The 27,570-nt window shown below is 36.7% G+C and overlaps 1 protein-coding gene across 2 annotated transcripts in view; it reads left to right on the top strand.

Moving 5' to 3' along the window:
• The window catches only part of tmem8b (transmembrane protein 8B), a 667,786-nt gene that overhangs the window by 440,753 nt on the left and 199,463 nt on the right, over positions 1 to 27,570 (top strand). For both annotated transcript variants that reach the window (XM_039758605.1, XM_039758606.1), the window contains exon 4: positions 26,980 to 27,113. In XM_039758605.1, the coding sequence (XP_039614539.1) occupies positions 26,980 to 27,113 (134 nt within the window). The remainder of the gene's footprint in view (positions 1 to 26,979; positions 27,114 to 27,570) is intronic.

The following is a 27,570-nucleotide window of genomic DNA, read 5'->3' as shown; positions in this document are numbered from 1 at the left end:
CGAGGAAATACTAGTAAGAATGTTAATGTAAATGATTTTCAACTGGTCAGTGCCGGCCTTCATATTTATTTTGTAATTAGTTCTAGTGGGTTATTTGCAGTAAAGCAAACACTAGATCGAACAAAACTGGAAAAATAAATAAATAAAACCCTCCCATTATTGCATGGAAAACCACTGGGAGTGTAAAAGTAATGAATCACCAAGCTGAAAATACAGTAAACCACAAGTTCAATCTTTTCTGAAGTGTATCTAATTCCGCTGCCTGTCCTGTCAGTGAATTCCAATCTTTTGCTGATCAGATTTTCTGGAGTTATTTTCAGAATCATCCCATTATCTCTGTTAAAGTTTAGTCTTATTTTTGTGAAAATGGAAACACGTGTACTAGTACTATTCTTCATCATTAGGTAACTTCTATTCTGGTGAGATTACGTACTGTATGTCAGTAAGCCTTGTAGTGCAGCACTATCTAGAGTTCACTTATCAAAAATTATAGGTATTAAGTTTTGTTAATGAAATCAGGGTAGCACCTTATTAGCACTATTGCATGTCTACTCTGTTACTCATGGTTAATTACAGCTCTGATAATATATAATCACCCCCATGGGTCTTTTGAAAACACAGCGTCTTGGCATTTTACAAACTGTAATGCAAGGTCTTAGATATTTTAGAATGCTATAGAGCACAATTCTATTTTAAGAATTACTGATTTTACAGTAAATGTTGTTAGCAAGTAGCATTTTTCCTTAAAAGTACCTGTGGTGGTGCTAATCATGGTTTTATGGGATAGCAAAGGTGAAATTGTTTGACAGGCTTTGAAGATGTCACAGACCTATTCTATGGACACAGCTGTATATCCAGGTCCAGTCAGATTAAAGCTTATCTAAAAGTATGTCTAATTCCTCTGACATAAGAATGAGGGAGTGTTAATATGTGGAAGATTAGGAAAGCAGATGTGAAAACCAACAATACTTAGCAGTGGCAATGATGAAACTAGAAAGCTAGTCAAAAATCAAGATATATGTCATTAAGAGGGGTATGAAAGAACTGTAAACTTATAACTTTTATCAGTTTTGATATTTTTCACAAACTAACTAAAGGTCGCATTTGAAGGCTGATGGAGATGACTAATTTCACATTGTGCTGTACAGCGCACATGAGTGAGCCTGGAGTGTACTTTCTTTCCTTATCACATGAAAATATTAGTTACTGCCATTACTGGCCATTGAGATAAAGATGGCAAAGAGGAGGAAAAAACTCAGCTAGAGCCCTTCTTCTACCCACTCTGTCAAGCTGGTAGAGAAGTTTGATAAAAGTAGCAAAAACCAGAGGAGACCTTTATAATAAAGGATGACTCGGAGGTGGAGGCATTGTACCCAGAGGCAATAGCTGTCACAATTTTAGGACCAAATATATTTGTCTTGTCAAGCGACACAGAGCAGGTGACCAATATAAGACTGACAGCATGCTGGGAGAGATAATATAAGAGCTTAGTAAATGTTTCTTTCTCTCCCTCGTACATCAACAAAATTCATGGGGAGTATGGAACCTTTCAGATGAGGCTGGCTAAAGATGCTTTGTAGAAAGGTTACTTTAAAAATTCTTGGGTAAGCTTTGTGTTTTAAGGATAGCCCAGGAAGAATCTAAAAATTAATTTTACCAAACAACAGCAGCAGCATCCATGTTGATTGTGAATAAAAAGATTGAGCATTGTCAAACCAAAAAGACTGGCGAAAAAGATGACCATAATGGTGCACTTACTGAAGGGTGGTTCCAAAGGCCAACAAGTCTATATAATGTGAAGGCCTTCAAGCTCTAAGAACATAGTGGTGTTGTGTACTCGTCAAAAGGACTGAAACTGAAAATGTAGAACTGATTTATGAAAATGTAGGTTTCTAGGTACAGTGCTCAGAATGACATATTTACACTCTTCACAGCTGCTTTCATCTGCCTATCCTTTATCTAGATTTAGACTCAAAAGCACTTTAATACAAGCTGCCACAGGTGTGTACTTGTTTCCTTCAAATAATAAGTAGTGTTTGAAAGACATTTCTTCTTTTGATGCCAGCTGGAAAGTATGTCCTGTTTAACATAATAATGAAACAATAAAAAAGTATTTTTTTTATGCTGGCCATCCAAATTATGTTATGACTTGTCCTCATATAAAACAGTTGACATGAAAGCGAGATTTCAAAGAAGTGTTTGAGGGTTAGGTTTTCCAGCTATTACCATAGGCCATATTAGCTTATTTCAAATATTAAATAGCATTTTATATCTGAGGTGAGGCTGTATTGTTTGTTAAAACCAAGTCTAAATTTTATAAGAGTTGACATGGCACCATCAACTGAGTGTTGAGCGCTTCTTGGAACCGGGGCCGAGTTAGCTTTACCTCTGCTCCTATTTACCATGATTATGAAAGAATCTAAGAGTCAAGCAGAGATCCAGGCACAGGTCACCATGAGCTCCTCAAGCAGATCTTACTGTTGGCAACTGCTTTGAGGTTCTTCACTCCTCCACTATGCCTGGAGATTGTGCTGAATTCCTTGTTGATTTAAGTTGTGTGCATTTAACTGCAAAACATTTGTGTCCTGCTTCCCTGGTGCATGAGTTCTTTATGTGAAAAGTAGGGCCCTATTGGCATTCGAGAAGCACAAGACAATGGAACGATGGCACTGCATGTTAGTGTCAAAAATATGCAATGTTCCCAGCTGGAAGTTTTGAAGATGGATTTTTCATTGGAAATTCAAGTCATGAAAAAGATTAAACTTTTGCAAGAATCACCATCTCTAGACTACTGATTGATTATGCATGCTGTGACAATCCAAGGAAGCCTACAGCTGACTTCTGGCCCTGAATACCTGGATGAGGACTTTCTGTTAGAGGCAAAACATTGCTTTCATGGACTAATTAGGATATTATTGGGAGAGACATTGATTCTTCAGACATGATGGCTTGCATCTGAATAGATTCTCTGCCAGTGTCCTCTCTCAGAGGTAATATAGTGTGAATACTGACAAGCTTTATGTGTAATGTTAGCCATGAACGTATTTAAACATGAGATGTTTGCATTGGGTTAATGATGGGTATTATAATAACATTGTAATAACATATCGTAAATTATCCAAACAGGTTGGACAAACTGGTATAAACAATGTGGCTCAACAATGATATTGCATTAGTGTTAAGTGAAGAGGCACCTACGAATTTTAATTTTGTTCTTTTTGCTCATCAAATTAAGAGAGGCAGTGGTTTAGCAAATATTTTTCCTGCCATTTTCCTGCCTGTAAAAATTTCACTTTTGGTACTTTCATGTGTATTTTATAAATACATTCTCAGACTTATTACTTATGGTAATAATCATGATGACACTGTAGGTTCCTTACAGTGATTTCAATTTCATAAAAGTACATAATGAGTATGATCAAAAGCAAGAAAATTTATTAATTTAATGCATTGCTTTGATCTCAGTCAGCATAATACTCTGTAAATAAATAAAGGAGGACACATGCACGACCTGCTGTTGTAATTTCAAAAGGATTAAAAATTGAAATGAGACAAGTCATGGGCATTTATATATTTGACCATTTGTGAATTCCATGTAACATACAAATATTGGTGGCTAGAACTAATCAGCAGCATATTTTTCATAAATGGTAGTTTGACTTTGCTACTACTTCTAGGTTTGTTAATGTTTTAAATGGTCACTCTGAATTTAATGGTTATTATTACATAGGAAGTAATGTAAACAGTAAGTGAGATACTTTAATGCTAGAGTAAGAGCTGCAGCCAACACAGTATCCTCTAAAAACTCTTAAAAAACATTCCACCATTAAAATACCATGGAAATCTCAATCAGTGCATTTACACTTAAAAGAGTATGTTGGAAAGCTGAGTGGAAATGGAGGAAAACTAAATTAACAGGCCACTGTGAAATACTGAAAGCTCAAATAATGAACTACAACACAGTAGTCTGACTTGTGAGACAATGCTACTTTTCTAAATTTATAAATAATAATTTGAAAAGTCTGAGGCTGTTATTTTCCACTATAGATAATCTTTTAAACCCAAATACATTTAAGGATTGACTCCTGAACACTTCAAGAGAAAAAAGTGAGCCTTTTTCATTATTTTAGTGCTAGAAATAGTTAACTGTTCATTAGACACTGGTGATTTCCCAGATTCTTTAAAGACTATGGTAGTTAAACCGCTGCTTAATAAAAATAACCTTGACACTTAGACCTATCTCGAACTTGCCTCATTTTAAGTAGAAAAGTAGTTTTTCAGCACGTAATTAATTACTTAAATTAAAACTCTATTGATAAGTCTTAATCAGGGTTTATGCAAAATCTCAATCCAAGAACAGAATTGGTTAAAGTAGTTAATGATTTGTGTGTTAATGCCAACTTAAACTGTCTGTTCTTGTTTTCCTTGAGTGCAGCATTTGACACCATAGACCACAGTATTAATTGCCTTAAACACCACATGAGTCTCTCTAATAGTGTCTGAAATTGGTTTTAATCTAAAGAAACAGCTTGGAAAATTCTTTATAAGTTGTGGCGATTCTATGTCAGAGTTCAGTTATATTGTATATAGTTTAGAACAAGGCTATATTCTGGGCCCATTGTTATTTTCAATCTACATGCAGCCATTAGGCCAGATTATTTTGAAAAACAGGGGGAACTACCTACACATAGGTTTATTTTTCTGTAGCACCTGATGGCTGTGAGACTCCGCAACCTCTAATTCAGTGTCTTACTCGCATTACAGAATGAATGATGTGAAAAGATAAGGCAGTAGACAGAAAAAGGTTTGGGGATGGACAACCTGTATACTTGAAAAATGGCAAGCAAAAAGGAAACATGTCTTTACAGAAAGAAGTCCAAACCTAAACTAACAGGGTGAGTCTGGTCTATAAATATGGCTTAAACAGGAAAAGGTGGGATTAGGGAAGCCAGAACAAAACGTGATGCCATCAGAGGGTGGGTTCTGGATAGCCGAAGTGATGTCGTCAGAGGGTGCCAGAAGTGACATTATCAATGGGTGGGCCGGTATTGATGTCACTGAGAAGCACGGCCTTCCTCTGGTCTGCAGAAGGACAAAAGGAGAAAAGATCAGATAACAGCACCAACCTCTGGTCCATCTGAGAAACAACACTATTGTAGCCCATAAACCATCTCCTACATGCATGTGTGAGACAAGGAGTAGAAATTTCCTCACGCTAAACAAGGTAAAAATGTAAAGTAAATAACTTGGGCATGATTATGGATTTCAATCTAAGGTTCAACTTGTATATTAGCTATAGTATTGAGACTTTCTTCATTTAAGAAATATAGCAAAGGTTAGACCTTTTATACAATCGGAAGATGATGAAAAATTAATTCATGGTTTTGTTTTTAGCAGGGTAGATTATTGTAATATACTTAGAACTACGTAAAAAGACATAAATTGACTGCACTGAGTTCAAAATGAAGCAGCAAGAATATTAACCAGTGAAAGTAGTACTAGGGTGTTGTACCATGTTAGCCATTATGAATGTAGTGTGAAGTCAACCAAAATGTCACCTTTTATTGGCTAACTAAAAAGATTACAATATGCTAGCTTTTGAGGCAACTCAGGCCCCTTCATCAGGCAAGATCTTGAAGATTAATGAATAGTAATCTCTGCTGTTCTCTTTTTCTTTTCTGGTTTTCTCTGGTGGCATCTTGCATCCCTTCCATCTGATCGAATTACTTTTCAGTCAAAGAAATAAGGACACTCTAACTTTAAATGAGTTTAACTGCATCTAATCTTCTAGGACAGTTCGTGAAAACAATAATGAACTGCTTTAATACATTTACGTTTTGTAGAATGCCTAGTAAGGACTAGACAGTCTTTTGGCCTTTTAACCCATTGCATATTTATTTTCTTCAGCATCCAGCTGCAGTTTGTCTTTTCCTTTCCTCCCTGGTCATCTCACTTACATTATAATCATTAGAGAATTAAAAATTGAGTTTAATGTTTTAAGTCTTTCTGGGCTGATGTCGACTTTTGTCAAAAGGAGGAGTTGACGATAGTAATCAACTGTAAACTGTGACAAAACCAACTGTTACGTTTTAGTTGGACTTTCATTGCTAGAAGGAAAGTTAGATTCATTGGTCTGACCGCGATTCCCTTTACATACAACAGCATACAACATACAACAGCAAAAATGGCACTGACATCTGGCGAGAGATCAAAGCGAATGCGTAAAGCAAAATACTCAGTGGATGATGTTTTGCCCATTATCTCTGAACTGGACTATGAATTGTCAGACTCAGTTTTTGATACAAGTGATTGAAAATGAATGTGAGGTTCCAGTTTCAGCTGATCGGTCCCCAGCTAATTGTGGTACTGACAATGTTCGTCAGGGATGACGGCCACATAACAATGATAAGAGGTAGAAACCAAATTGTAATGCACTGCGACTGTGACCGCTGCTTCTGTCCCAGCCACGAGAAGACAGCCTGACAGCAAGCCTCCCGCACATTTTTCGCAAACTGGCAACCACAGCTTGCAGCAACAGACGTTTTATGTTGATTTCTGAGTGAAACCATTGTTTTTTGGAAAAATATTCAGCCCTGAAAGAGTTAATCAGTGCTTAAGGAGTCTACCATTTCTATTAAAAAAGATGAAAAATCTGCACTAAGTATCTATCTATCTATCTAATTTATTTATTTATAATTTTGTAATTCTAATTTAAAACCTCTTGTAAAATACTTTGACATATGTGGTTTGTATCAGCAGTGAGATTTAGTGGTTAAGTCTATGGATCTGTTACTTCAAAAGGTGTCAGTAAAATAATGTTTTGTATGAAAATGTGCTATATAAATAAAAAGATGTCATATTACATAGTGGGCTCTGTCTCAGTTTAGCTCCCACTTGCTACAGCATGTATGTTAGGTTCAGGAATTCCTTAAAAGGCTTCCACCTCCTGACACTATCCTTAGGCAAGATCAATGGTTCTGCACCTTTTGTGAGCAAAGTCTGGATAAACTTCTTCCATTCCTTCCTGTGTTGTCTAATGGTTTACCAGAATCAGTATTAGTTGATCTATAAATCACTGACACCAGGTCAATAAGGAGCAGGCATTTAACTTAACATGCAGATATTTGGGGCTAGAGTTACTTAAAAACACACACACAAATAAGACAAATGTGCACAGTCTATATAAATTGTGAATTGAACCTATGGCCCTGGAGTTGTGAGGCACTTAACACTGTATCACACTGTCCTGCTCATTTGAGAAATGTATGTTATTCAAGGTCAGAAAAATCAAAACATAAAGCATTTAAAGTTGCTTTGTGTTTCTTGTCAAGGAAATTTATATTAGTTTTATGGATATTTTCTGTATTCCGTGGTCTTTTTCACTTATCTGTGATACGTTCTGTCTCTTTATTTTGTCATTAATGGAGCCTACAGTGTATTCCTCCTCATAACAGATCTGGCTAATTACCTCAATCTGAGATTATCAGCCTGCATTAAAAACCAACACTCCAAATGAGTAGCTAATGCAACAATTCCCCATAAGCTGCTAGGAATAATGACAGAAAAAAATAAACTGGGTAGTTTGCTAGATCAGAGACAAATGTGTGATCAGAAGTGTACAGCAACCTAATTATATCAAAATAAAACCGTCTCTGAATCTCCCTATCTTTATCTAAATCCCTCCATTTTGTCTGATTTGAATAATGTATACTGAATGGCTGAGCACAGAGTTTTGCAAGAAAATCAGGGCAAGCCTTTTGATGCAGAGAAGCAAAGTAGCAAAGTAACTATCCAATCATTTTCCAATATATTCTGGTATAATTACCCATCCTTTCGGAACGGCTGTCTACCACTGTGTATTTACCTCTATTCATCAAAAATGAAAACATTTTTTAAAGATCCTTTTAATCAGGTTTTTAATTAGTAACATTAGAAGAAGAAAAAAGGTATTAAAGAGAAGCCCAGAGTTAAGATATGTTCAAATGCCTTGATAGTTTCAGGGACTATCCAAAACAATACTTTGAACTGAAAATATGCTCTTTCCTCACAATCACAAGGGACAAGATGCACTCTCTTTTTTAGTTTGAATAAATTATTAGTTGATAATGAATAGCCAGATGTTGTGTGAATATTTCAAATGCTACACTGTGAATTCTATTCTCTCTGTGAGCAAATGAGGAGTACTGCTCTGTACTGACTGGAATCAAATAACTTCAGATCATAGACATAAACAAAATGAGGGGCTTTTATTTGGACACAAAAGGAGAGACTGCAGTGATGGAACAAAATAATCATTACTCTATAGCGTCTATCTACCTGTCCTTGACAGTCACTGGGATCCTCTGTCATTAGCGTTCTAGCTGGCTGGCTTCACCAATCAACAGAATAGAATACACATCTTCTCATTCCCTAAGGATGTAACTTGGGAATGTTTCCCTCTGCCTTCCGATTATAATTCTTTACAGACTTCTGGGGTCATCTTTGAGACATGACAAGAATTACACTAAGGGTCAGGTCTTGTCTTAAAGTCCCAGACCAAAGAACCTGTTAAATTTCATCTAAGGGAGGCAACAAGGTGCAACAGCTAAGACATTGAACTTGAAACCACTAAGTTGTTGGTTCAGCTTTGTCTCTATTTCATTATGTAACTGTGCTTGAAACTCTTGAAAATGCTGTAGGCCATCCTGATCATACATCAGGTAAACTCAGGGACAGACCCCAACGTCTACAGGAACCTGGGCCTGACAAGACATTGAGCTCAATCCCTGCCACGAGTCAGAAACAACCTACTGGCACATTAAATAAAAGTGTGTTATTCAAAGAATTGCTGGTGTTTGTTTGTATTTAAAGAATATCAAACACAATCTTAATTGTATTAGCTGGCTAGATGCTGCATACTACTTAACCATTGTGTCAATCTTTTGTAAATCTTGTATTGAGTCTGTCTTTAATTATGTTCTGCTGGCCTAGTTTGGACATCTTAATGTCTGCAACAACAACAGAATACATCAAATTGTAAATTGGAACAATCTCAAAAAGTGAAATCTCACAGACCTGTTTAATAAGTAAGTATTTTGGAAAGCAAAGTTTATTCTGTCAGACAGGGCTTATCCACTTCTTCTTCTTCTTTCTTTTCATTTTTTCCCCCATGTCTATGTGGGGTCGATGTTTTATAGTTCTGGTATGATTTTTATGGTTGGATGTCGACCCTCCCGTTTTATCCAGGTTTGGGACTCTTCTGATTTTTAGCTGTTGCGATCAGGTCACAGTTTCAAGGCTCCAAGGTTTAAAAGTCCCCAATTCAAATGCTCTTTCATCCTAAACATTATTAATCTTCTAAATAAGTTCAACTTTATTAAACATGCACAGGCTTAAATCATGGGATGAACAGTTTGCATCATTCATTAGGTAAGCTTATATATTGGTTTAAATTTTATGTGTAATATGTTTGACAACAAGTATCTTGTTTACTGCTACTGTATATTATATTTATTTGTACTAAATTTATGTTTGATGCTTGCGCTATTTGTGATATGTTTTAATGTTACATTTGGTGTAAAATCTGAATTTACCTCTTGGGATAAAGAAATTAAATTGAATGAAATAATTAATGCACCAATAATTTTGTTGGGTTCAACTTCCAAGACTCCAATATGGTTTCATTTCCATGAGAACTGCTCCTGGCCATGTAGCCTGAATGACCTGTATGGGTAAATGTGCCAACCAAGCATATAATATTAACAAATAAGTGTTCTAACTGTTTGGCTGCCTGCCCTTCTGTAAATATGGCAAAATTCTTGCTTCCCCTCACAGGAATCCCATCCACCGTTTCTTTGAATAGGCCTATCTGACCAGGAATCCCCATTACCAACTGCATTTTGCAATGTTCAGTATAATATCCCACTAAAAATACAAAATGGGACCACCAACACTAGTGGCACTACCAGGTTAGGCCCCTTTCATCTTTTCTTCTTCTTCTTTGTAATGCCTGGGTATTTTTCACATTGTATTGAGTTGCCTAAAAATGCCAGCAGGAGGCCCCTTTAAATGAAACACCTGGAAATTAAGCTAAAAGTGAAGACATAAAAACAGAAAGAAATCAAAAGATCTAAATAAAAGTCCTCAAGTTTGGCAGGAAGTTACCATGACACCCCAGAAAAGACACAGTGCTGCTAATCCCTGTGCTGCCCATCCAGTTTTTGCTGTAAAGCTTACATAATTATCCAATATCCCTGAAGTACAAAGTGTGCTTGCAGAGAGTCGGCACAATTTCAGGTGAAGAGACTTTTCACAATGTTCACAGAAGCAGCCTTTTCTCAGCTTTGTCCTTTTTATTTATTGGGAAATTTCTGTTTCTTCTGCAAAACAACTTGAGCAATTTGTCTCATTTACTGTATACCTCTCATCTGTCGGAGTACCTTAATTGGATTTCTTCCTTTGCCACTTTGTTGAGTAAAGCTGTGGTTTCATCAGCTCTTCTTTATGCTTTAGACCCTCAAGCCATGTATTCATTGTGTTACACTTTTATAAACTCTTCTCTGAGATGCTGTATCTTTCTTATAATGATGAGGTGACAAGAACTGTAAAAAGTACCACATGCTGTGCAATAACAAGCATGGACAGTCATGTTATCTTTTACAGCCACTAGGAATTATAGTAACATAAGAAAAAAGGGTCAAAAGTAATGCATTTCATTTCATTGGCATCATTAATGCAACAAGCCTTTTAAATAATTTTAAGTCAGTCGTACAGCTGCTACAAGTTGTCTTTCATTTATAAAAGTATACTGGATTTTTTAAACCTGGATTTTTGCACTGCTTGAATCTGAGAATGTGTTGCACAGCATGAAATGAAAGGCATTTATTAATTAATTAACCCATTAAAAAACAAGACATTGTTGTGAACTTCAAGGTAGTTCATATAGTTTTATTGAAAGCTAAATTATTATCAGGAGATAGAACTAGAACAAAGGGAAAAGAATCATGGCGAGTAATCTTGCAAAGATCAGACCAAAAATGATAATTTTAACTTTGCTCCAAAACCAGAAATTGTAGTTAAAAATATATTTTACAAAGTTCTACACTAACTTGGAATTCTTGACCTTAACTTAATCTAGAATCTTGTTTTGAGAATCTGATCCAACACTTTCAATAGTAATAAATCTTACTGTTATTGTTATTTAACAGGGTCTCATATGTTGTCGTACTTGGGACAGATGGGGACTTATTTATGGCTTATTTTGACTTAGAGAAATGCCATGTGGCAGCAAATGAGTGAGGGATCAACGTTAAATACTCGGTGACAGTGTCCGTGTGTGACGATGTGGGTTCAGCTCCATGCTCCCATCGGCTGTTTGGGAGCCCTTGAACTCAACACCATCGATAGATATAACCGAGGGGAGCTAGACAGTGAGGCAACAGCAAAGCAAGGGGATGATGAAAAAAAAGTGCATAAGTGCTTTTATTTGAAATCCAACAAAACAAAGTGTCCACAAAGTGCAGTGCTTTCAATACTGTTTAATAAATAAATAATCCAATAAAAGAAAATGTGGGGGTTAAAAACACAATAGAACAACAATCCTTTAAAAGCCGAGGTTAAAACGTCACTGGAAGCAGTCTTCTAAAAATCAATAGCAAGCCCGGTGCCTCTTTTTAAACTAGCGTCGCACCTGCTTCTCCCAGTTGGGCTTCACAGCAGGCGAGACGCTCTCTTAGCAGGTGTCCATTCATACACACACAGGTCTAGAGTCCTCCCGATCCTGGCTTCGGTCTGACACTCATCCCAGGCCTGAGACTTGGGACCTTGGCATCCAGGACGCTCACACCAATGACTTCACCTCCAAGCCTCCCGCTGCCATGATCGCTCAGCGGGAGCAACTTCTACTTCGATTCCCGGGTGTCAGCCTAACACCCAGGCTTCCACACAGCTGCCTTCAGGCACTCGTTTGCCCACTCGTCCGTCCGTGTCTGTCTGTCTCTTCTCCTTTTTAACCGACTCGTGCTTCTTTATATTGAGGGGGGGGCCATAGCAGCTGCAGCACATTAGCAATCCCAGGAACAGTCACCGATGTGGTGTAGTCCCTCACCTGTGCACTATGTGAGAAACGCCCACACCGCAGATCGCCCTGAGATCATGCTACAGCCACCACGCCCCCTCACTAAGCTGCCGTGGCTGCGGTGACTGCAAGATGCCCTTGCTGCCATAAAAGAATATGCATTGATAAATATCTTTATTAATAATGGATTAAATCTACAAAACACAACACACGTTTCTGAACTATTTCTTCCTTCATTGTTTATAAATCAGAAATCTATTTTTATCTGCAGGTTACTAAATGCTTGAAAAGTAATAAGACCTGTCACTCTCTGAATGAGGTGAGGGGACAAAAGAGAAATGGCTGGGCCACTTCATTTAATTGCTTGGCAAAAAGAAAATGGAAATGAAACAATGTTCATATGGCACAACAAAAGACGTAGCCCACTCTGGCTGTATAGTGTCTATTAAGCCTGAGTAACACCGGAGCTCCGCTCTAGTCCAAAGCTTGTCTAAATGAGATACCATTCTCTGGGCACATCTGCTTTTCAGGCATAATGACCAGAGGGCGCTGTGGTTGGGGCCCACATACTCTCACTGGGTGTCTTCGCAGAGCTACCAGTGGAATAGAAAGGGCAGTTAGCAGCAGCACCTCCTCTTGGTTTGAGGTGGTATCACTTACATCCGGCGAGCCCTGAAGGTGAACCCTAATAAAAGTAGTACTAGTAGTACAAGCGTGATAGGCCAAAGGTTTAATTCATAAATGTAACTTATAAACTCTGCGGTGGGCATGGGGTTTGTTCTTGCCTTGCGCCATGTGCTGGCTGGGATTGGCTCCAGCAGACCCCCGTGACCCTGTGTTAGGATATACCGGGTTGGACAATGACTGACTGACTGACTTATACACTGATGTGTGCAAATGTGTAGCTAGTTTTGCCAATGTTGTTGACGTTGCATGACGTTTCTCTTGTCTTAGTTTTTCTTTAATTATATTATCTGCTATTCAATAGAGTTTCACTTCAGGTAAAAAAAGAAAAAAATATTCAGTTAGCTTAGTAAACTAAAACACTGTTTTTTTTACTTTATCAATCAATATATTATTTATTTGTCCTACTTTTCAAAGAAAACACCATCTAAAGGTGGTTTGGAACCAGAAGAATATGAATCAGTGTATCTAATCACTATAACAGCATGCAACCACATACTGTAGATATGCTAGTCACTGTTTAGTTGCAAGGTCAAGTTCAGTTCTAATAATGAACTTGGAGCATCTTTTTGTGTGTTTCTTGCATATATCTGTAATCTGCTAACTTTTAGAATTGATTATATTCAGGACATTTTATTTTTTGAGAACAAACAACTGCAACTTAATTGCAATTGAAAGTCCATTAAAGTAATTGGTGGATCAAAATCTGACCCAACGTGTAAGAGATTTACAAAAATGTAACATTAAGGAACTTTTGCTTTTTGTAAAGATAGTGTACTTTGCTAAAAACCTTCACATTTCTGAGCAGAAAAGATTACATTTTTTAACAGTTGTGAAAAAACATACTATCCTAAATGCAATAAAGTAAATGGTAGATCAAAAATGAAAGATCTGGCAAGGTAAAAAAAAAAAGTATTGGACATTGTGCCTTATTAGGCAGAAACTGTCTACGAACATCTTTCTTCAAACTGAACAAGGCATTCATCCTTAGTCAAATGTGGCCCACGACTGTAAAGAAAAGCCAGATGCTTGTTCTAATTGTCCTACTTGTATGTATCTTACTGAAGCAAGTCTGTACTTAGTACCATAAACCAAGCCCTGCTTCTCTGTCATGGAAGCACATGACTCTGGGGAAATAAAGTGACTCTCCAGCTGGACATACTGTATTGCTCTGTCCATGTCAGAATTTCACAAACTTGTCATACTTCACTTAATTAGTATACCACAACCAAAATCAGCAAAACAGTGTAGAATTAGATGTGAGTACAGAATTAGAAATGTAGAAATAATGTAGAATTAGAATTAGACGTGATTCTCCTCCAGATCTTATCATAATTTGCCTTTAGGCTGGTTCTATTAAGAATAATCTTTACAAGTAATTGTGGTGTGAACAGTTCCAATGTAGATTTAAAACTATAAACATGTTTAATAGCATATCTAATGCAGCTTGGCGACATTTTCATGATGACTACTATTCATTGAGTTGAACGATGAATGAACCATAATAATTTTCTTTTCTTGGACATGACATCATTTTCCCTTAGCTGGAAAGAGTTCATTTCTTCAGGAACTAATCTTCATCCAAGGTGAAGATATCACAGTCTTATACCGCGTTACCTGCTAATTCTGACAGCCTCATCTACAATACTGTATGTCATCTGCTTCACCAAAGCTCTGCGCTATGCTGTCATTGACTAGTAGTCAGTGCTAATAACAATAGGACTATTGTGCAATTGTGTGTACAACCATATATATATTATTTTTGGCACTTTTGACATCAACTTTCAGAACACTCCTGGAGAATATTAGAATTGATTTTATGACTCTGAGACAAGGGATTTTTTTTTGCCAAATAAAAATGTGTTCAAGAAAATGAAAATAATTTCCAAAATGCAGATAAAAAAAATGACAGGAATAGGTTCTCAGTTTCATTTGTATAGTGTGCATGTGTTTTTGTCAGTTATTCATTTTTTTCATTGTTATTTTTTTTGTCATAGGTGCCACCATTTTGGGGTGTAGTCAACATGTTGCTAATGGGCATGACATGTGAAATTGGTACAGCTTTGTTATAAAAGGCTGTGGCAATTGCAAAAAGTGTCTAAACATTAAAACTCAAAACATCAAAGGAACAATTTCATGAAAGTCTGGACTATATAAATTATAAAGGATTTTAGTTTTGACTTTTATTTCATTACTTTTTCCACTCTAATGTAACACAGTTGTGTGCGATGATCAAGTCTGCCTTTTGTTTATACGTTTTCTTGGCCATTATTTATTCATTTCTACTTAGCTGACTAATCTGTTCTCAGTCATCTAATTGTGACAGTAAGTAACTGAGGTAAAATTTTCACCTTTGTTCATGAGCTCGAGTTGATCCCAAAAAATGGCCTTTGTATATGTTGTGACAGATAGGGGTCGCTGTTGACCCCTGAACCCTCAGACCACATGTCAGACACCAGGTAAAAGCCCAAGAAATGAATTTAATTTTTCAATAATGTGCACCTCCACCTCCCCAATACTCACAATAAACAATCAATAATACAATACACTAATCACAATCCTCCCCTCCCAGCAGCTCTGTCACCCTTCCTCCCAACTCAACTCAGCCTGATGAGGTCTCCCACAGTCCTTTTATAGTCCTTGACCCGGAAGTGCTTCTGTCCCTCAGACCATGTGATTTCATAGCACTTCCAAGTCAGGTAAAAACTCCTTCTTTTCTTCAACCCGGAAGTACTTTGTTTCTTCCATCCCTTTGATTAGGGCGTACTTCCGGGCCATCTGAAAAATACAATTCCCTGTTCCTCCCTGCAGCGTCTCCTGGTGGCCCCCACGGTATCCAACAGGGCTGTGAAGAAAAACTCCAAGGTCCATGATGCCCTGCTGGAATTCGGGGCACCTCCATGTTGTAGGGAGGACTCCATCCAGTGGCATGTGGGGTATTGGCCGGAATAAACTGCCGGCCATATACCACAAAGTACAGTTGATGTATATAGTACTTTGGCACACAAATCTCTCTGTTAGTGCCATCTCAGGGATTGAGGTTGACTAAGAGTTTGGCATACTCGTATTTTCATCTGTCTCTTGAAGTTTTGTATCAGTTGTTCTCTGTCTAGTTTTTCTGTAGTTTCTTATATTACTCATTCAAGATCCTCCTTCTTTCTGCACATTTCCTTCCATCTTTTCTTCTTTTATGTGTTGTAGTATCTTGTACTATTTATGTCTTTTTACATGTTCAAAGTGTTTCAGTTTTCTTCTGTTTATTATAACTTCCACCCCTTGGATCTTACTTAAACTCTTCATCAGTGATTTTCTCTGTCCACGATATATGCAGAATGTACCTGTAAGTCCACATTTAGAATTTGTTTATCCATCATAGAGTGTCCATGACTCACAACTGTAATGAAGTGTTGACCACTTCTAAAATATAACATTTTAGAATCTGAAGCTTCAATTTTAAATTTACTGTAATTGTATAATACCATTCCATTTTCATAAATTCAGAATGTGCTTGTTCCATTCTAGCTCTTACTTCCACCTTGGTGTCAAAGTGGTTGTTAACCATCCTTCCCAAAAGCCTGCATTTGTGAACTTGTTCCATTCCAGGGCAGTCCCGTCTAACATTGATGTTAATCCTGTTTTGACATAAAATCATGACCTTTGTTTTCTGCACATTCAATTTAAGACCTATGTGAGTACTTGCATCTACCGCTGTGTCCAGCATATCCAGCAGGAACACATATAAACATGCATATTTATCACTATTTGAAGAAATTAAACCATGCAGCACCATAATGCATTAGAAGAAAATGAGGCAAATTGGATGTTAAACTTGGAAACAGTGGCGTAGCATAGTGGGGGCGGCACTTTTAGGGGGCGGCAAAGAATTACTGTATATTTTAGTCTTTTAAATTGAAATACCTAAATAAGGGGGCGGCGAAATTTTCCTCCACCCTGGCCGGCTGACACCCACGCTATGCCACTGCTTGGAAATGAGTCTGTCTGACCCTAATCATAAAAAAGGTACCAATAAATTTGAGACCACTGTTCAATTCAATTCTTTTTATATATGACTTTGAATGCAGGATTCATATGGCTTAGACACATTTACAAACACAGAACATTAAAAAAAATGCAATGTGTAAATCATACATTATGTATATTAACACACACACTTTTAAATGAACAGTAATAGAGAAGTCCATGAATTTTGTCTGTTCTGTTCCCATTGGAACAGTTTATATGTAAATACAAACAAGTAATAAACATTTAGTAGATGTGCCAGTTGTTTCAGAGGCATGCTGAACCAAAACCTTCTGCTTTATGTATCATTTCTTTGCATCTATTTATTGCATAGGCACCTTCCTATCTATTTACCTGTAACTGTCTTTAAACAAAGCCTAATAGCTCCGTCTGTTATGTGATGTGCAGGGATGCCACTCCACCTGTAATGGAAAGTGACAAAAGACACTCAAGGTTAGCTTGGCAGGCTCATTGCTCATTTGTGTGCTCTGTGGGAGAACTGGAGAGTATACGTTTGCAGGTATGTGTCCTGGAAGAAAGATGGAATATAATGACCATTTTAGTGGTATAAAGCATTAAGAAATTGACAGTAAAGGTGGTTTTACTTGTTTTATTGTTGAAGTTCACTTTATTACATGTTCAAGGTTACACTTGAATAATGCATTTAGCTCTTCTGTGGCTGCTGGATTTCTTTTGTTTTAAACCAATTTATTTGCCAGAAGTACACTACTGCAGTTACCTGCTTTTCTGGTTAATTCAGTCATGTTGCTTTGCTATCAGTCTTCTGAAGACAATTGTCTCACAGCATCTCGAACAAGAATAAATGACTTTCTGTCTGTCCAGGATCGATTCCTGCTTTGCTTGCAGTGTTGCTGTGATAGTCTCCAGCTGCTTATGACCGTGGAACTGGATCAAGGGAAATCAGGGAACGGATAGATGGATATGGATGAATATTTGTTTTGTACAATAACTTACATCTCTTCAAACTGCATGACCCTTGGTTGTAGCTGCTGACAACTTTCTAATATTGTTTTTTTCTTGCTGGCAATAGCTTAAAATAAAAAAAAATACTTATCCTTGAAGAGAACGGCATTGCAACTATAGCAACATTGTTTTTAGACTAAAGTATATTAAGGAAAAAAAATGCTGAAAATGTTGTATGCTTAGCAAAGGTTTCAAAGAGGATTAAAGAACTAGGCTGCAAAAACAAGGACAACATGTAGAAAAGTGGAAGTGATACAAAGCTGTTAAATCACCGAGACCAGCGGGAGTAAGAAGACACTACCTAATTTGAGAAGCCAAATCTGTACACTTAAAGGCAATCAAATCTGACTTTTTGTATTTGTCTTTGGACTGAAATCTGATTGTTTCTAAATTCATAAACCTTTCAAATCAATCTGGACGAGGCTTCTATTATAGCATTTATACTGAAATCTTGCCGACGCATACAGCTATTGATAGCATTTCCTGCCTAATCAGTAGATGAGCTTCAAGGAAATGATTATTTGATTCAAGAAGAAAAGGGACATGAAAGGTCTGAGATGAGGAAAGGCGGCATTGCTATTATTTACATTAACCCCCAGCACACATGCTTTCAGGAAGTGTATAAAATGAAGAAATTATAAAAAAAAAATTACAGATACATGCAAAAAAGTACAAAAAGATTGTTTGAAAAAAGCAAAGATGATAGCTTTAGAGGGAGAAAACATAAAAAGCAATTATTTAAGCACTTCATAGCAACATTGCTGTGTTAATCAAAAAGAGCATATAAAAAATGTTCTGTTTGCTTTATGTTAATGCATATTCTTTATCAAGGTGTTTAAAGTTTTCTGCTCTCTAAAGAAAACCTGCAAGAATGGCTTTTTAGCATTTTCTTTTTTAAATTCCTTAGTTCTGGATCAGAGCATGGGTGGTAGTAATTAAAGTCATACCGACCCTAACCCTGAGAGATCTAGGACCAAATCCAGGTATTTCTACTGTCTTTGTTGGGTTTGTACATCTTCCTTGTATCCATTTAGGTTTTCTCATTGTAGTCCATTTTCCTCCTACATTCCAGTGAATTGTGTGCTATTTGACAGATTTGAACTGGTCTGGTGTGAATGTGCGTGGAGGTACTGATGAGAGTGCCTTGACGTGTGCTAGCACTTCATCCGGAAGTTTGCCCATGCAATGATATCTATGCATATAGGATGGGCTCCAGCTCTTTACATCCCTTAAATATCAGAAGTGTGTACAGCCTGTACATCCTGAAAATCATTATTATAAAGATAACACTAGTAGACAGGGGTTGCATGGAATTTCATTGGGTAGATTTCACACACATAAAACATGAAAATTAATTTACAACTGAAAGACTTCAGACATAACCACTCCCATGACCTTTCACATTCCTTTTCTCAAGAATATTGTGACAATATTGGTACCAAAAAACTGTGGTCAAGATGCCAAGCTGTTGTATGTATATATTGTTGTGAAATCTTGTAGTCCTAACTCAATAGAGTTGTGCTGTTTAGCAGACAGAATGAAAATTAATAGAGGAGTCTGAGGGCTGTGAAAGTAAGTTCTGTACAAATTTGTGTTACATTCCAGTAATTCAGGAGTACAGAATCTGAAAAGAAACCCACGCATCTCTGTGAAAATCATTAATACAATTGAAACACCATTGTAGATTGCTTCATCTATAATCAGCATGTTTCTTTCTTCACAGATATAAAAGTGTGTTCTCCTAATAAAGAGAACGGTACTTGCATTATGTTAGTTAATTAAATGTGGATATTATGCATGGCCTTCATGTCCATGTGGGATATATTCTACAGATACTCTGGTTTTCCTCTCACATGTGTGTTGGTTAATTGGTAAATCTAAATTGCCTTTTTATAAGTGAACTAGCCGTGGTATGTGTCAAAGGCAGGTAATAGAATAATGTTGAAATATTTGCTATCTCTTGCACTATGTGTACTTTCATTTACTTTCCTCAGTTTTTGCCGGTGTGTAAACATTTCTTAACCAGCATTAACGTGTTCCCGTAAACCCTGCTTTTCAGACCCCATCACTATTTTTGAGTTGGCTTTCTAGTATTCTGTCTGCTTTTATACTTGCCGTTTTTGAAGATGACTCTACACAGGTTTTCCATGCCGTTTTTTCTCCTTGTGTGTCTCACACTCACACTTCTTCTTTCGTCATGTCACCAAAGCCAAACTGGCCAATCACATGAAAGCAAATTGACCAACCAGATTGGTCAGAGAGACTGGACACATAAACATTTGTGTTTTATTACATAGTAGATGCAAGTGTATATGCATGAATGCACCCTGCAATGAAATTGCAACTTATTCAGGGCTACATCTCATTTTGTGTTCAGTGCTTCTAAGAACAGGGGTAACCATGACTCTCACAGTAGATTTTAAAAATTCAGTAAATACACGATTTCTTCCAAGTCCAACACCTTGCCCATTAAGCTACATTACCTGATGAATCTGACTTCAGATAGCCCTGTTCTTTCCATTCTGGATAACTAAGATGAAGTAGATTTTGTGTAATGTACCTTTCATTACACAAATACTGCTGGTTATAAACATTAATAATAATAATACTAATAATAGTGGTAGCGCTGCTGCCTCACAGTTAGGAGACCTGGGTTCGCTTCCCGTGTCTTCCCTGTGTGGAGTTTGCATGTTCTCCCCGTGTCTGCGTGGGTTTCCTCCCACAGTCCAAAGACATGCAGGTTAGGTGTATTGGCGATTCTAAATTGGCCCTAGTGTGTGCTTGGTGTGTGGGTGTGTTTGTGTGTGTCCTGCGGTGGGTTGGCACCCTGCCTAGGATTGGTTCCTGCCCCGTGACCCTGTGTTCGGATTCAGCAGGATGGATGAATAATAATAATAATTTTATTTTTACAGTGCCTTTCCCATTGTGATAGTGTGCATTTTTGGTGTGCATTATTTTTAAATGGCATTAAAAATATTCATTACTTCTAAATATATTTTGGTATCCTAAAAATTAAGAAAGCATTTTTTTCTTTCCAAAGACATTAACTAATACATTTTCCCCAATGCGGTGTACACATTGCATGATGAAGTTTACATGTCTTAGTATTATGCTTTGAGTCATTGCGGGCCTTCACTTGGTTTTATATACACCACATATTTATACATTTGCTTTCATCTAATGATCAAAATCTATTTCTGATATGACTCTGTTGAAAACATTCTTAATTTTTAGACATTCACAGGAATTATATATTAATATAATTTAAGAGTGACCTGGGACACTTCATGGTTTAAGTACAAGCAAGTCTGATTTCAATGGAATTGTCTGCAGTGGGCTATCTATTTTTAAAAATTACCTTAATTTAGTATTCAACAAAGCACTCACATACAAACTTAATTTTTAATTTGGACCGGTCTTAGAGCAGCTTGTTTCCAATATTTGCTTTTCTTATTCTCATCACTGTAGGTCAGAAAGGAATCTTTGCCAACACTAGCAGATACTCAAGGGTGCTTGTGTTACTGCTTAATTCAATTAGCTGCAGAACAAGACATTATTTGTTTAAAGCCTATCAATACTTCAGCCTGCCCATTTGTAGATTTTTTTTTTTTTTACTCTTTGCTTGAAAATCCACAACTTATTTGAAATATAACTGCCTTTGTTTTGAAATACTCCTGAAAAGGTCAGGCCATTTGAGTGAATCTTACAAACAGTATAATTATTTGGGAAGAGACGTGATATAAGAAACACACTTGTCATAACGCAAAGTCTTATAGGTCAAACCTTCCATGACATTGTGTGTAGAGGGGCTCTCTTTTAGGAATTATAATGCATAGACTGTGAGGGAATGAACACTTACATGGAGGTTGCCAGGAGGGAGATCACAGCATTTACAAGATGGCACAGGAAAGCTAAAAGTCTAGCACAAGATCTCCATGGCAGATAGGAAAGAAATCTATAGGTGCCTTTAGAGAGTTGCTGTACTCTATGTTGGTGTTCCAGCCCTGGAAGAGCAAGAGACAAAGGTCATCAGCAGAGGATGAGATGACGGTGTAGAACCATCTAATTTTCCCCCAGGATACAAACCCACTAACCTTTAGTTGAAAGCAAATGGACACTGCTTATAAACTGAGGAATCAAACTGACTCAGTTTTGGAGAAACTAGATAACCAAGGTCACATAAAGGCTCAGGGTGCAAGGACACTGAGGACTGCTAAAGTAAGCTCTGGCCTGCTGCTTCAGCAGCAGAAATAGAATTACCCCAACACCAGATGTTATTACATGGCTTTTCCCAGAAGTGTCCCTAGCAGGGTGTTGAAAGCTACTTCATGACACAGGGCAACATCCATCCATTGCAGTCGACTAAAAAGGGGACAATTTAGCATTACCTGAAAAGGGTCATCTTTACATCTTTGGCATATGCATTTTTTCTTTATATGGGACAATAATGGGATAATAAGTCTATTAATGGAGGACCCAGAGAAAAGTCTGACCTTATGAAGTTTTATTAGACTAATCAGGTTCAGAACTTCAAAAAAATGTATGGACAATTTGTTTTGTGTGGGTGTGCCCTATGATTGACTGGCACCCTGTTAAGGACTGGTTCCTGTCTTGAACCCAGTGGTGCCAGTGTAGGTTCTAGCTACCCTTGACCCTGAAAGTGATATAAACAATTTCCAAAAAGTATGTAAGTATGGGTAGATGAACATACTGTATTTATGAAAAAGTATAAATTCACAGATAGATAGTTAATACATCACTGGGGAAAAATGCATGACCTCCATGTTGGCTTCCCCACTAGAAGTTATTTTGCAGACTTAGGTGTACTATATGTTTATAGTTCAGTTTGAGTAAATGGCTGACAATTAAGTGTTGTTTCAACAATGTGTGGTGACTGATACTCTTGTAAAACAGAAAATCACTGTGGCTGACTGCCACACTTACACCACCACTGTGTTATGAAGATTCATTCATGGGTGTCAAACCTGCCAGACAGATAGGCAAAGCACTTTAAAGATGTGAGCTTGGACTTTACTGATTATGCCCATAGCAGTTGCCCTCAAGCTGTCTCTACAGAGAGCAACAAGGAAGTAAATTTATGAACTGTACGGAGAGAACAGACAATCAGAGAAATAGTAGCAAAGATCACAAAAGGGAACTACGTGGTCCTAACTTATTTTGTAGAGAAGTACGCAAAGGTTTAAAAGTTTAATTGGAATATAATAATTCAATAATAATATAGTTACAATAATAATATGCTTGTTATTATTGTATTCCCATTATGTGTTCAAAATACAGAGTCTTTCATGTTTTTTCAACATAGAAAGTAGGCAGTCCAAAACACATACAGTAAAGTACATACAGTAAAAAAAATTTCGTCGTCTGTATGGAAAAAATTAAACAAGACTTGCATAGATGGTCAACCCTTCATCTCACACTAGCTGGAAGAATTAACACTGTTAAGATGAATATTCTTCCTAAGCTCCTTTTTTTATTTCAAAACATACCAATATACATTAATAAATCGTTCTTTAAGCAATTAGATTCAACAATAACCTCATTTATTTGGAATTCTAAACATCCACGCATCAAAAGAGCGACCCTACAAAGACAAAAGGCAGAAGGCGGCATGGCTCTACCTAACTTCCAGTTTTATTACTGGGCGGCAAATATACAGTCAATAAGAACCTGGACACAAATAGAAGAACATACACAGGCATGGACCGCAATAGAAGTAAAATCCTGCAGTGCTTCTTTGTATTCCTTGCTTTGTGCTCCAATAAACACACGTTATCGGCAATACACTAATAACCCAATTGTGCTCCACTCACTTAGAATCTGGAACCAATGTAGAAAGCATTTTAAGACGGAGAAGCTTCTTTCTGTGGCACCCCTGCAAAAGAACCACCTCTTTCAACCCTCACAAACATATGCAGTTTTTAATATCTGGAAAAAATTTGGAATTAACTTGCTTAGAGACCTTTATATAGACAACGTCTTTGCATCCTATGAACAATTACGTTCCAAATTTAACATTCCAGCTACAAATTTCTTTCACTATCTTCAAATCAGGAACTTTGTTAAACAGAACCTTCCAGATTTTCCTCATCTTGCACCCTCATCCACGCTGGAAAAATTATTGCTCAATTTCAAGGAGTTAGACTCCATCTCTACAATATATAAAATCCTTTTACAATCCCTTCCTTTCAAAGATCCAAGAGGACACTGGGAAAATGACCTCTCAATTAATATATCAGAAAAGGAGTGGAAAGTAGCAATGCAGAGAATTCACTCAAGCTCCATATGCAAAGCATACAATTATACAACTCAAAATTATATATCGAGCACATCTGTCTCGACTAAAACTCTCCAAAATGTTTCCAGGGCATGATCCAACATGCGAACGTTGCAACCAAGCCCCAGCCTCACTAGGTCACATGTTCTGGGCCTGCTCCAAATTAACATTATTCTGGACAAAAATTTTTAATTACCTCTCAGACAGTCTTGGACTCACAATCCCTCCTAACCCATTAACAGCTGTGTTTGGGGTTCTTCCAGAGGGTCTTAAAGTGGAGAAAGACAAACAAACTGTGATTGCATTCACTACACTGTTGGCACGCAGACTTATTCTGATAAACTGGAAGAACCCAAACTCTCCTCTTTTAAGTCAGTGGGAAACTGATGTGTTATATTATTTAAAATTGGAAAAAATCAAATACTCAGTTAGAGGATCTGTGCAGACTTTTTTCAAAACATGGCAGGATCTAATCAGTAATATTTTGAAATGATTTTATAAAGCACAGAGAATTTGTTGATTTAGGTATTTTTAAAAGCCTTAAATTTTACACCGTTTGGCTTGCTCTCTCTCTCAAGGGTGGGGATCGATCTGTTCTTAGCATAATTCTTTTTTTTGTAAAAACTTGATTGCTATGTATTGATTGTAATAAAATTAATAAATAAAAAAAAACAAAAAAAAAAAAAACACATACAGTAAAAGTGTATTTTAAAAGACTGAAATACTGTAGAATAATTTCCACTATATTAAAAGTGACAGATTTATTGTAAGAACTAAGGGCTCATAACACTGAGAAGTAATCAATATCTTCTTCTATCCACCTTAAAGTATGCCCTAGAATAATTACTGTATATGGAGAAGTCCTAGAGTTACAAAATGTTTAAGACATTATTTCCTCTAGAAACATCTCAACAAGCATTCATAAAAGCTCTCTGTTTGAGAGTTGATTTTTATTGATTAATATTGTTTTCACAAATTGATTATACTGTATATTGATTTTTTTTCAGTGACGTCTTTACTTGTTAACTGTTAACGTTAGCGTTTAGCACTCTTGGAAAGCATTTTAATTAAGGCCTCTTTATCTGTGACCCAGTCCTGCTGCTGTTTTAGCACTAGGACAAGTATGGATAACAGAACTAGTATAATCTAGTATATAGCAGAATCGTGACTCCATGAGTCCTGTTTATCAGTAACTAGCAAGAACATGAGAAATTAAACTAATCATGTACTTCTGTAATAGTTAAGTGTTTTACCACCATCTGTAAGTCAATCATCTCTTTCCATGCATTGAGTGCCTTCACATACGTGTCAATAAAGGTATTCTTCACTTCCTGAAACGACTTTGGGAATCTGGCTTTGACACAGGCAAGACATTCATTCTCTAGACTATTTAGAGTACTAATATTGTTCTTCAAACCAACTCATGGCACAAAGAAATGATAAATGCACATTACAGATTTCAGATGTAAATTTCAAGAAGAACCACCAGCACACAGTATAGTACTCAAGTTTAATTTGCTTACTGTAATTTATTTTCCATTATGCCTGATCTCAAATGTATCTTTTACCTTGTTAGAATGTTTACATTTTATCACATCATTTTAAGTCAACACCTGTCAAAACCTATGTTGACTGTTCTCCTAATAGCCCCATTATTTTGCATACCTCAAGATATTATCAAAAGCAGTGATTATAAATAACATCCAACCAGTTCAATATTTAGAAAAAGAAAATTAACAGTTTTTATAGTCCCTATTCTGCAGTGTTCAAAACCTTTTTTCTCCTTTGCTGTAATTTACAGTGTTTTTCATAACATTTTCTCGATTGCATAGAAATTAATCTTTATTTAATATGGTGTTCTTCTCAGTGCACACCATTGCATTTTACAAAGCAAACAGGTGTACAATTCAGAACAATACGGTAAAATATAAGATCATTAACAAATGTCACTGTTTATTAGGAGTTTGCATACATAAATATGAAGTGATAGAATTAGATTACAATATGACATGAAATTCAGAAGAATCAAGATCATTATACTAAGCTCAGAATATTCAAATTAGACTGGTTAGTTATGCTGCCTCACAGTTCTAGAGACCCAGATTCAAATCCCTGTTCAGACACTACCTTTGTGAAGTTTGTACATTTTAAGTGTACCTGTCTGTGTTTTTTCTGATTAGTGGGTGTTGTTTCTCTACTTTGCCTCCCACATCTTGAAAACACATATGTTACATTGCCTGACAATTCTTAATTGGCCTCAAGTGGCCGTGTATATGAGTGAACCCTGCAGTCTGCTAGCACCTCATCAAAGATTGGTTTATGCCTTGTGTCTGTTGCTTGGGATAGGCTCTGAACCCTGGAGATCCTGAATTGGATGTAGTGGGAATGCCATGGTACAGGTCTGGCTGATGAAAATAGAAGAGTGAAGCATAATTGCTAGTTATTATGAGTTATTATGAAGGCTTTTGAAAAAATCTATATCCAATCCTCTGTTAATGCAGTAATTGATCGGACTAGCCTTTGGATCTGTCAAGCCCATCACAGAACATGCTCAAACACAGCCAGAATATGTGTGTGTATGTTACTGAGGGTTTGTCCTCATATTGTGAAAAATATAAACATATAGCATTAAGATTAAATAAATACATAGTAATATAGTATATGAATATACTGTAAGTGTTAAATGATATATATATGTTGGTTTCAATACATTTGCTCAGATATATACATCCATTCCTATATATTTATTAGAATATGTTTACTCTGGTTTCTGAACCAATAAATATATACAAATAAATGGAATAATCTAAATGGACAATATATTTCTCAGTGGTTCCCCATAATACACACCTACACAGATATAAATATATATATATATATTGGGTCACATAGTGAATCATAGCAGATAATCTCAATGTATTCCATTTTATTTTTCTTACAGGGACTCTATGAAGAATGTCAGTACCTCTTTCAGCCTCAATTAATTGTGCAGAGAATGATTAGTATTCCAGTCCTGTATCCCGGATATTTGATAGATCAGATGATCCCTGTTCACAACAGATCAGCACTCTATAAGTAAGTATATATTCTTTGTCTCTCTTGCTAGTGTTACTGATATACTGTAATGACAGCATCTGTCATTATTATGTGGCATTCCAAGGAAGAACTCAGGGGAAAAGCAGCTGACTCAAACCATCCTTCCAAATTGCTCTTACTTAAGTCAAAACGGAAGCAGCAATGTGTCATTCTATATAAAAAAGAAAAGAAAAAGAAAGGAACTGCTAAACAGAGCAAGCAAGCAGCTGTAAATATTGAGGTGCTGAACCCTGGCTTTTCACACAATCAGATACTTAACTACATTTTGCTAAAGTGGTTAAACAGATGCTTGGAGGCTTTTAATGGCTGAGATTAAGCATTAAAGTGGCTCTTCATAAACTGCTTCTCTCTTAACTTTTGCTCAAATATACTACATTCATGTTTAATGCTTTAGTATTGTGCATATTATACAAGGAAGTTGAATTACCTGTTTCAT

Source organism: Polypterus senegalus, chromosome 7 (assembly GCF_016835505.1).
Source record: "Polypterus senegalus isolate Bchr_013 chromosome 7, ASM1683550v1, whole genome shotgun sequence".
NCBI lineage: Eukaryota > Metazoa > Chordata > Cladistia > Polypteriformes > Polypteridae > Polypterus > Polypterus senegalus.
The sequence above is the reverse complement of the archived record's forward strand: the minus strand, read 5'-3'. Positions and strand labels throughout refer to the sequence as shown.